We start from the raw sequence: 12,181 nt of genomic DNA, 5'->3' as shown, positions 1-12,181 counted from the left end.
GTTCATGCCATCATGTTGGTTGTACTTTAATAAAGGAGGGCATGCCTATGATACGCCTTGGAGGACTATTTCACTGCCAAAAGAAATGTATATATTTTCAACTGATTGTATTAGGATCCATAGAACCCTAAGATTTTCCTTACATTTTATGTAGTACTGCTCTGTCCTCAGTGGTCTAAACCTGTGAGGCTCAAAGGTAATGCGTGGAAAAGCCAAGAGAAGATGTAGTAGTGGCATAGCTCACACACCAGGTGATGGAAAAGTAGCCAGGCTCTTAAAAAGTGGAGAAACTGAAACAGCCTGTACATAGGACACTTACAGGAAAAATTTCCAACCAGTTGTTGGGAAGAGAAGAGAAGCCTAGTAGAGTGTATACTCATCACTACTGGGAAATCAATTTGATAGTAGCTTGGCTTTGCATTAACATCAGTATTGATGAACAGTTGGAATAATAATCTGGTTAACTAGATACTTTACTAGTTTAGCTTCTTTGAAATAAAGGAAAGAAAATCATGGTGAACTGCTTTGCAGAATGATGATATCTCTTGAACTTGATTAGTTGAAAAGTAGCTTAGTTTTGTTCTGTCCCAGCAAAATGCTAAAAAGAGCCCTTTTACGTTTCTTCTGCTCAAGAAGAACACTATTAATCACAGTTCATTAGGCTTATTTACAAAACAGAACCAGTATCTGAAGAGTGTTACTGAAATACTTGTAATTGTTCTGTGCATCTTATTGCCCATTAAAATACAAGGATTTTGTAAGGAAGAACAGAGGAAAAAGCTGCTTCCTTTTCAGTGCATAGGAGGGAAAGAGGTAGAAGAGCCAGAACTCCTAATTTGCAGTTGCAGTACTGGTAGGGCTGTAATGTACATCCCATGCTTCACACATACACACACACACACACACATACTTCAGTAGATTTTGCTGTTTTCAGACTCTGCTTTAAATGGCTATTTTAAATTCCAGTGAGTGGAATAATAGAGAAGTTAGCATGTCTGGTAACTGCAGTTGGCCTTAGTAAAGAATGGCTTGTTAGGAGGCTTTATGATTTACTGAGGCCACAGCTGGCTGCCAGCAGAGCTACAGGAATGTGTTCTCTCTTGGGCCTGGTAGCTAGAGATGAAAATGATCCAAAGCTGGCACAAAAGCAAATAAATGCTTTGACTTTAAATAAAGCATCATAATTTATAAGAGGCTCTGCTTCTCAATCCCAGTGAGGTACATGGATCAGCAGCAGTTCTTTGAGGTTGAGCAGAATTGTCTGCCTGGCTCAACTACAATTCTGGTATCTGCAGTTTACAGATTTGGAAGCATTTTCATGGTTTGGGAACTGTTTCTTTATTCATGCTGTTATTTTTCTACAAATTCTCTCTCTTCTGGCTTCCATTCCTTTATGTTTCATTAACTGCTCTACTGTTTGATAAAGAATTGTACCATCTCATTCATTTGGCATTCATTATCTTGATGTAGAATACTGGGGAACTAATCACTAAAGATACCTTAAGGTTTATAGGTGAATTTTGTCATCTGTTATTCGCTTGGTTTAATATTCTCCAAGTGAATTGTTCCTATAGTAGCAGAGTTCAGAGCTGGGACACAAACATGAGATGTCCTAATACTCACCCTAGGTTTTGTGTGCTTTTTGTTTGGGGAGGGGGTGGATCGTTGTGTGGGTTTTTCTATTTATGTTGGTTTGTTTTGGTTTTATTGGGTTTTTGTTTGATTGGTTTTGTTTCTTCTTGTTGGCAGGTGCTGGTTTTTTTTGGTTGGTTGGGTTGAGTCTGGGGTTTTTTGTTTGTTTTTGGTTTTGTGGGGGCATAGGGGGTGGTTGTTCTTTTGGTTGCTTTTTTTTTTATTACTAGATATACACACATAAATGTATGCTGTCTTCCCTATTTCTTCAGCTGTTTCTCGACAGTCTCCCGATGAAAACAGTATTTCTGTGGTCTGGTGTCTGAGATGAAAAATAGAAATGCGGCAAATAATTATTAAAGGAATTCCTGAATGCTTGTCAGAAGGAGACAAAATAGTTTGGTTTTCCCCTTTTTGGTCTTAGTTCTCATAGTTAAACAAGAGTGTTTTACCCTACACTCCAATCTGGTTTTGCTTTGCTATTTACTTGCTTTTAAGGCTGAAAGCCTTTGGGAGAAAATAACTATCTGATGAGATCCTGTAATTAATAAAAACTGCAGGAAGTAAGCATGACATATGAGTTGAAAAGCCCTATGTTCTGTTGTTTATCTCAAGTGACATATGGTCCTAGAGTACAAGCAAAGGCAGTGTATTGTAGTGCTGCTTTTTCTTTCATTATAGTAGAAGCCAGAAGAGTGTCCATGTGTTTCACAGGGCAGCAATAGAGGGGCTGAAAGAGAGTGGGAGATTCAAAACATTGCAGCACAGTATTTTTTTCTTCTAAAATTGAGACTATATGGCATTTTTCAGTATCAGGCTATGTGAATCACAGTTATGATTACTGAAGTAAAAGAGAAAAAATCTGCTAGGAACAAAATACTTCATTTCTGAAACATGTTTGGTTTTCTTCAGCACATATGGATGTTCAACATTTTTTGACTTGCATTTTTAGTGTCATCTGAAATAAAATAAGACTTGCAGGTTTATCCTCAAGCTTCAGTAGAATAGTGAAGTGGTTCAGTTACTCTGGCCAAAGAAAAGGTATGGTTTGTAAAAAAATATTTAGTTGTATTCTGAAGGTCAGAAACCTATGGTTAGTTTATAATAATTGCACATTTTCCCATAAACACTGCAAACATTTTGTCTGACATTCAAGAGCTATAACAGCAACTTACCAAAAAGTTTTCATATTCGGGCCAAAATCTAGTAATTTTTATGTAAGTCTGACAGGAGAAATCAATGTGGGTCACTGTGATTTCCGAGTTTTAAAAATCACTATTTTTAGTAGCTTGTACTATAGTAGAAATATTCAGTCATGGATAGAACTGCAAGCCCTTTCTACCTAATCTGATGTACTTTCAGGGGAATTGGGGTGGGTTGTTACCCAGATTTCATTGAGTCTTTTATTGCTCTTTTAATGAGTGTAAAATTTGGCCTTGTATTTGATTAGGACTGTTTGGTTGTCTTTAGCTTACCATTTGCATTTATATCTTGCTTACTGGTTATTTGTTAGGCAGACTGTTTATAGAAGAAACATACCCTGAAAAAAACCCTCTAGTGGAATTGTTATTGTAACCAATAAGAAACATAAGCTGTTTAATTAGATGCTGCTTTGTTTTCCAGAGCCAACCTGCTTTTACATTTCAGTCATGTCTTTGTCTAGAGGCACTACCATTTCATCGTCACCAACAAGTCTTCCTAACATGCTGCTTTGTTTTATACTAAAGCCAGAAAAGGATAATGTTACTAGGGAGGCAATAAAAAGAAAAGAAACCAGAGCTGACCATTCAACTGAGTATTGACCAGTTGTCTTTATGAGAAATAAATAGATGGTGGGGAATAAGCTAGAGTCTAGTTTTCCAAAAGCTCAATGATTTTCCCAAATCAATACAGCTCATCAGGCTTCAGAACAAAGGCTGCAAGAGATGTGACAGTGATGGAAGTGGTTGTGTGTTCTTTTGTGTATTAAGCACATGGGCTCATGGGGAAACAGGCCTTCTTCAGTTATTTCAGTGTTTATTCTTCTCTATGCTCTAGGATAAACCTCTAGATTAAGAAAATATATTACAGTTATTATTAGCTAAAATGAAAAAGTTGTCTCCCTGATGGCCCAACTCCATGGCTTCAAGAGGTACCCCTCACTGTGTAATTGCTGCTGCTTTTTTGAATGCAAATGGGAGTATGCAGTGCAAGTCCCAGGAATATATGTTTTGAGTTTATATCATTAAAGATGTAACACATCTTTTTCAAGCCAGGATGATGGTTGCTACTCTAGATATTTTGTACTAATTACTTGGTAATTAAGCTCATGCCATTTGAAATTTAGGTTGCCACTATTCAGAACTTGCTGGAAATCACATGAATATAAACTAAGTTTGTCTGGCTGTTGAAGAAGCTGCTGTACTTCATGTGGCTAAAGTAATGCAAACGTGCTTGTGCCACCATCAGGGCAACATTAGCTAACATAACAGGGTTTAGCCTCTGTCCTTTAACCTTTAAGTGTACTATGCTTTCATAAAGTACTAAATCAACACTACAGCTAAGCACCTCAAGGGTTTATGACTTTACCAGCAGTATTTCAATATGCTTCTTTTCCTTAATGCAACTAATCTTCTTAGGTCTGTTGCTATACGGTATTTGTTCAGATGAAGTCCAGTGTCCAGGATGACTAATTGCAGATCTGTATTCCAGATGGTTTGATAACATGATGTGGTTAAAGTCACTTTTCAGACATTCAGAACAGCAGTAGGGCTGTTTAAAATAAAATCAAAACAAAACAAAAAAACCCTTACAACCAACCAAATCAAAATGACAAAAAAAACGACCAACCAAACCCCAACCAACAAAACCAAAAACCAAACCCCCCCACCAAACCCAGAAAAAAACCAAACCACCACCAAAACATAACAAAAAACCCCACCAGACTGCATTTCCAGGCCACCTGACAGTCATTACATTCTCAGGCTTACCGATGTTGATGTCTGTTACATGTGCACCTGCTGTAGATGTAGTTAAGTTCTTGTGCCACGCTAGACAGTGTGATTAAAGTACTAAACAAATTGTATGTCAACCAGATTCAGTGTTGAAGACCTGACTTTATACATAGAATGTTTACTGTTAATTTTAGATTACTTTCTTGATGGAAGCAATCAGGGAGAAATAAGCCATTTGCATTGCAAGTCTAATATAAACATTTTTCTGTGTTTTTTATGCATGAATGAATTGCAGGTATATACGTGGGTCTGGGATTGATGATGACGTGGATGTCGTGAGGCAAATGAGTTGTAGTGCTCTTAATAAACCAATGGCAATGAAAAAACTTGTGATAATCATAAGATTGTAGATTGTCATCTTGCAGATTTTTGCACTTAATATACTTTAGTTACTTTTAGAACAGTGATGTCAAATAGTAGAATAAACACTTCTGTGATGTCTAAATATATTTACTACTGTTTGACCTAGCTTCACAATAACAAGATTAGATATTTTGCTAGGTTTCCTGAACTGGAATCTTAGAATCCCATATGTGAGATTTAAAAATCACAGTGCCAGACGCAGAGTAAGGTGTGTTTAATCCGTGCTGATGGTGTACTCACTGATGACAAATATGCCATGGTTTGACTATCCCAGGCATTTCCATATTACCTGCATGTGACAAGGCTGGGACAAAAGGCAAGTGAGATTTGGTTTGCAAACACAGTTTTTGATTTAGTGGTCATAAAGATGTGAGGAATTTAATGTTATGTCAAGTGATGCTTTCTCTAAAAGAAGACTTGCATGTCAGTTTTAAAGAGCTACAATGCCACAGGAATGTTGCTACAAGAATTTGTGATACTAAACTTTGAAAAAAGTAAATCTGACAAAAATTACTACAAAGCTTAGTATACTTTGGTGGAGCTTCCTCTGGCATCAGCAAAAGTTGTCTTAAAATGGTATTCAGAACAGTGAAGGCAGCAGCCAGAATTCTTAACTTGAGGGAATTATGAGCAAGCTTATAAGTAGGACTCCACTTACATTTAGATGCAAATGATCTATCTGACTTTTTAAACGTAAGTGACTTTCAGTGCCTGAAAAGCAATCAAATGAGTTCCAGTTTTGCAAGATCCTTTAGCTATTCTTCAGAAAACCAGTTAAAGAAGTGTTCAGAAAGACTTGGTGCAGATCTGCTTTCTCTGGAATTTTGCAAACATTTTTTTCCAGTTTCTCTGCTATGAACAGAGGGAATAGTTCTTTTCAAAAAAAAAGAAGTCACACCCATTCAGATAACTGATCTTTTGAGTCTGAGAAAATAATCGACTTGAACTGTAAGAGAATTTTGTAGTAGTTGTTGTGATCTGAACAAAGAAAACAGCCTATGCTGCAAATGTTAAGTCAGGCTTTTCCATCTGATTAATTTAGTAATATATACTTATACTGGAATTTGAATGTGGTTTTTTTTTTTCCTAAGGCCAGTGTTTTAAAAAAGCTAGGGCCTGCATCTAAGACAGTAAGTGATAATTTGATTCCTAACCACATGATCTCATTCATTGTCATAGTTTTGAATACAAAGCAATAAAAATTCTTGGCCTATGTTCATGGCAGGAAAAAAAATGGGGAAAGTGAAAGGATTAATAACTGGTTTAGGCTAGATCCTTGTGGTGGGTTGAAGTTTCCCTCCAACATTAACTTTTGCCAGACCAACTCAGTTAGAAGCAAATGAAGCTGTCTTTACAAGTAAAAACAACACTCTACAATGGAATGCGATGAATATGTACAAAATATACAGTATTTACAACTAGCAAACAACACCAAACCCACCCTGGTCAAGAGACCAGGGAAGCCATTCCACTGCATTCCCCCTGCCCTTCCAAGAGAGAAAGGCACAGAGAGAGAAGCAGTGGGTTGAATTTTGCCAAGGCCAGCCAAAGCCCGCAGATTATCTCTCCCGAGCTAAGTGAAAACGGCTGAGATCAGAAGAGAAGAGAAAAGGGATGAATTCTTATGGTACAGCTCCTCTTATTCCAGATATTTACCCAATGAATTTGTTTAGAATAATCTTTTGCTGTCCTTTTTACACCCAATAGTAATTTATTTATATTTTTCTACTTTTCTGCATAGCCTAAAACCACCACAATCCGTTTTGGTTTTTTTTTGTTCTATAGTGGAAAGAGCACCTGCAAGAGTGTATACTGTTTGATTTGACTAGATCCTCACAAGTGTGATTAGCTGCTGGAAGTGCAGTGTTAGGGTAGTTTACATAAATTACACCCTGTCTTGGTCCTGAAGATGCCTTGTGATTGTGATGTTTTTACAGCAATATAGCATGACAGCACTTGTTAGGCTGACTTTAAAAGACTATGGCTCTTTTTTTTTTTTTTTTTTTTTTGAAGTTGCAAACAAATTCAGATAGCTCATTTCCAGTTTGTTGTGACATATTTTATTCTATAAACTTAGTTAATAGTAAATATCTATTTTTAGTTGTGGTCTTTGTTATGATCTAAATGAAAAGAAGGAACAGAGGACAAAGGAAAGAGAACAGATTAACTGCATCAGAACTCATAAAAAATGATTCTTTCTTTAGATTTCTGAAAATGAATTTTATAGCAAATCATTTTTGTGGCATGTGACCTTTCATTCCATATAATAGAATCCAAGTACAGATTTTCACAGTTAGTTTGTACAGTTTTTTTACGTTACATCTATCAGAATGGCTTATGTTAAATGGTTTTGTTGTCCTTTAGGCATGTGCTAGTTTTTTTCTGTCTATCATGGGGTAATTTTGTTGCTGTAAACATTGTGGATACAAGTGTGATGAGTAAAGAAGACAGCTCACAATGGTACATACAGTGTGAAGGAAAACACTGAAATACAAAATCTTTTCTCCTTCCTGACAAGCTAGTGAAATTCCCTTTGATGTTGCAGGTGGGACTTCACTTGACAATGGTAGGCACTGGGTAACATGCTTTGTTCATGTTTGTTGTTCATTAAGGCATTTGTGTATGACCCTGCCTTGGCCAATACTGGATTTCAGCAAAAAAAAAAGTACAGTAGTGTAGGTGAACTGTAGAGCTTTGGGGTAACATGACCCCATTTTCTTGTCTTAAATAGGTTTTAATATTAACTGCACATAACATGTTCACCATTTACTATGTCTACTCCTTCATAATAATGAGTAGCATGGATAGTAACATTAGAAATTTTTACTTTCTATTCTTGGCTGCTTTAACTTAGGATACTTGGCACTGGATGCTGTAGAGGGTATTGCTAACTTCAGATACGCAGTAACTGTGAAAAGGTACGCAGTTTGCAAATGCAATAGTGAGCCAAAATAGATCAAGAACTTTTACACCCTCATTTTGCAATAAACTTTTTTTGCATTGAAATCTTGTGAACTGTGCTCAGGTAATTTGTGAAATTCTTGACACCCTTACTTGATGTAATAAACATTTGCATGTAGCATAAATGTATTTACTACTGTTTGATCCAGCCTCACAATAACAGGATTAGATATTTTGCTGTTTCCTGAATTGGAATCTTAAGAGTCCAAATAATCTAAGGTACAGTGCGTTACAAGTGTCTGAATTTTTCTCCCATTCTTCAGTAATGGTTACCTTGAATACTTCAGCCTCTTGGGCTTTTTTAAGGTGAAAATACATCTCAGTGTACAGACAGTATGAAACCTATGGATTCATCAGACAGTCCTTGCATTTTCATTCATTTTTAGGCAATAATAAATAAGTGATTGTTACATGATATGTAGTCTAATGTATAGCCTAATGTACTGGGTAGTCATACTACAGGTGCTTCTTATGATGTGATGCTGCTCTAGTGATGTTTGATCCTGTATATGAGATGTTACTTGATAAGATGGAGGAGGTATGTGGAGAGCTATGCCCTGGCACACACACACTCAAAAGAGGAACTGAAACGACTTAGAGAAGAGTTAGTATGTGACCGTATTTGCAGTGTACTGAGATGAAATACTTGGAGCTGAACTGAAGGCTGCTGTTTACTGCCTCCGAGAGCACAGAGAAGTCCCAGCAGAGATTCTTGTTCTGAGCTTGAACTCTGTGCCAGGACAAGTATTTTGGATCAAAAAAACTTGTCATAATATACTATGACTGGATGTAGCATGAGTATCCTTCCTCTTCAGTAGTGCGTCTAGTATATAGTGTAGACAGCATACCTCTCTTATCTCCATTTTCATTTTCCAGTGCTTTGGGCTAATAAGGATCAGTTCCATAGGGATCAGTTCTACCTTCTGTGCTGCTTATATTCTCTTGACCCATTTCTATTATAATCTTAGAAGATTAAATGAGCTACCTTCACTGCCAGTTCTGTGAAATCTTACCTGTGGCTGAGTAATATGCTGTTCATTAGGGAAAGGAAATATATTCCTTTACACAGTTATTCTAACAGCATGGAGACTAATCTTTCCTCCTACTTAAATACTGGAGCTTTTGCTAAGACTAACAAACTTAATGAGATGCTGAATATAACTGACTGTTAAGGGAGGAACTTGGGTGTGTTTGCTTTTGAAGTATTGACTTTCTTACACTGGAAGGTCATTTGAATGTCTTCTAAAGATTACTGAAATGTGTATTGATTTCAGAGGTTTTTATTATTGTACCTATTCCATGCCTTCTGCTTTGTCCTCTCTTCTGCTAATAAGTAGCAGACTATCCCTAGGTCATTTATATAGATTTATTAATAAACAAAGTGCACATAGAAATGGACAAGACTATGAATATTGAGGAAGATAGAGGCTTATGTAGGAATACACCTTGATTTAAAACAAAACAAACCACCAACACTACTACCACAAAACCTAATGTTACATTTGAACAAAAGGATAAAGGTGAACTAGCAGGGGAAAAGTGAATGCCACAGTTAAACCTCCTGTAACACTCTATGGAAAATCAGAAAGGCCTCCTTGCTTTGTACATTTAGAAGGAGATTGAACAAATGCTGGTAAATGGACAGGAGGGAGCAATTGTGCTGCTACAGAGAGACGGGGTACATGACACAATAGAATTTAGTGATGGAAAGTACCCATGATTTTCACGAAAAGCATTATGGAGTCAGAACCAGCAAGCTATTAGGGTGGAAGGAAAGCCTCAAGTTACCAGAGGAAACACCTTTTTAATATCTTTCCGGTGTCAGAGTCGCAAGTGGGAACATATCTTGGAGTTGCTAATTGACAAACCCAGCTCCCATTGACACTTTGTGGCTCTGCTGATGTGCTCTCCTTTTCATACTTTTTTGCCCACCTATTTCAGTAGGTGTAGAGGTTTGAAGACTTAAAGACACAGCATGATTTCAGCACTGGAGGAGCCCGTGGTCCCAAAGCCCACAAACACTCCAGTTAGGTTGCAGTGGCAGAGGAGCTGTGGAGGCACCTATTCCTTTCCCAGGCTGGGAATGGTTCTGGTAGAGCCATTGCCTCCTGAACTTCTCTGTACACTTGCCTTTGCCCATATAATCACCTCACAGGTGCTGTCCACATGACCACCTCACAGGTGTTGTCCAGGCCAAGGCAGTGGCAAAGGTAGGTTTTGGTGCTGTCAGGCGTGGGTACCACCAACAGGATGCTACACCGCTGGGCCACAGGCACAGGAGCCCACAACCCATCATCGCTGAGTGCTGTGCAGGCAGATGGGTGACACACAGGCCCCACACTGCCCACACCACTCCTGCCCCTGCCTGCCCCCTGACACGAATGGGCTGGCATCAGCAAGTGCCATGGAGCTGGCTATAGCCAATCAGGAGCTGGAACAGGCAGTGGGCAGCAGCCACGCCCTTGGCCCCTCTGCTGTGTGTAGTGGTGGTGACTCTCATTGAAAGGGAGTGAAGACAAAATGAGGGGTTTTTCATTTTCCCCAGGCTTCCAAGTTTGCATGGGTGATAAAAATATGACATAGTAAATTAACCCTAATCCTTCTAGGTATGCAAAGCTGGGCTGTGTCCCTGCCTGGAAAAGCCCTTTATCATTCATCCTTCATCAACTTTGCCCCAGCATTTGAAATTCTAGTTGCTTTAACATAATGGCAACTTTAAGCCATGTGAGGAATAATTTTAAAACCTGCTACAGAGAATTTTCAAGGAAATCCCACCTTCCCTGGTACCTCTGCTAACAACACTTCAAATACTTCCCCACTGCTAAAATGCCCCTGAGGAAATAAGCGACTGGTTGCATGTTTACATTGGTGCAGCAGAGTGGGATCATTTCAGTGCAAAATTAGAAATCGCACTGGTAAGACAAAGCAAAAAGACTGGCTGGAAACATTCTGGCACAATGCCATCATTATATCCATTATAGAAACACGACAGCTAGAACAAGGGAAGTGTGGAGGAAAAACAAGTCACAAGGCTGGCAGCTGCGAGTCAGTGTCTTCACGCCTCATAAATTGGAAACATTTTGCATCATGCCTTTCTTTGCTAGGTAAAACATATTTTTTATTTCAGTGTAGGTTCTAGTGAGAAGAGGTGGCTGGTTTACAGCTACCCTGTGTTCATCTGCGAAAGTTAATGAATTAAAGGGGTCATTATGCTGCCTAGTCCATAAACATGATGATGGATTTTTGTGAATAAGTGTTTGAGGAGAAACTGAAAAACATTTGAATGACATCTCCCACATTTTATTCTCCTTACCCTGTACATTTTACAAGGATAACTTGAATCAACCAAAATTGGAAGTCTGCTTTAGGTGAGCAGATGAATAAAACTTAGAGGTGGTAAAATGATTAAATAACAGTATTTTAATTTATAGGATCCTGCTTTCTATGTATCTGTATTGCAGTTCTCTTAGCTTTACTGTATGGTTGGAGTTTCATGTTTGGTCCCTTGCTTTTTACAGAGCAAGCAAGACAAATAATACATGTTTCCATCTATATCTGCTGAAAAAAACTTGCAGTGTGTATATAAATGTGTGTGTGTGTTTGTGTGTTTGGATCCATGCAATTTCAAATAAATAGAAGCGTCATTATCATATTGTTCAAAGAAAAGCAAATTCTTCTCAGTCACCTACTGATTTAAACACTGTAACTGGTGCTTAGTTTATGCTGGCAGGCTGCCAAGCAAAAGCAATTATGTGCAATAATAGCAAAATTAAGAGGTGAGTGTTGCTGTTTTACAGCAGGACATGGCAAAACCCATTTCCTTCTGTCAGCTATATCTTGATTACACAGTCACACAGGCATACGCTGTCTTACACACATACACATGTGCGCGCACACACTTGTTCTTTGTCATTTGCTGTCTTTTTGTGGGTTTTAACTTGAGGTCACTGAAACCAGAAAAGAGGAAGAGTATAGACCACAGTGTTTGAAAGCAAATAAGAATAAAGCTCTCCCTTTGTGGGGAAGGCAAAAAAAAGAAAAAGGAATAAACCAAAAAGCCTACCCTCGTTATTTTTCTGACAATGATAATACCTTGGTTTTCTCCCACTTGCAGGTGTCCTAGTAGTAAATGTTACATGGAGGAACAAGACTTACGTTGGAACACTGCTGGACTGTACAAAGCATGACTGGGCCCCTCCTAGGTAGGTGATTATTCTGAGTCTGCTTTTTCT

At 38.1% G+C, this 12,181-nt stretch overlaps 1 protein-coding gene across 3 annotated transcripts in view; it reads left to right on the top strand.

Moving 5' to 3' along the window:
- The window catches only part of ZNF608 (zinc finger protein 608), an 89,431-nt gene that overhangs the window by 67,723 nt on the left and 9,527 nt on the right, over window positions 1-12,181 (top strand). For all 3 annotated transcript variants that reach the window (XM_054178518.1, XM_054178519.1, XM_054178520.1), the window contains exon 4: window positions 12,064-12,151. In XM_054178518.1, the coding sequence (XP_054034493.1) occupies window positions 12,064-12,151 (88 nt within the window). The remainder of the gene's footprint in view (window positions 1-12,063; window positions 12,152-12,181) is intronic.

The sequence above is a fragment of the Dryobates pubescens genome, chromosome Z, assembly GCF_014839835.1.
Source record: "Dryobates pubescens isolate bDryPub1 chromosome Z, bDryPub1.pri, whole genome shotgun sequence".
Lineage (NCBI taxonomy): Eukaryota > Metazoa > Chordata > Aves > Piciformes > Picidae > Dryobates > Dryobates pubescens.
This window is presented reverse-complemented; position numbering and strand designations above follow the sequence as displayed.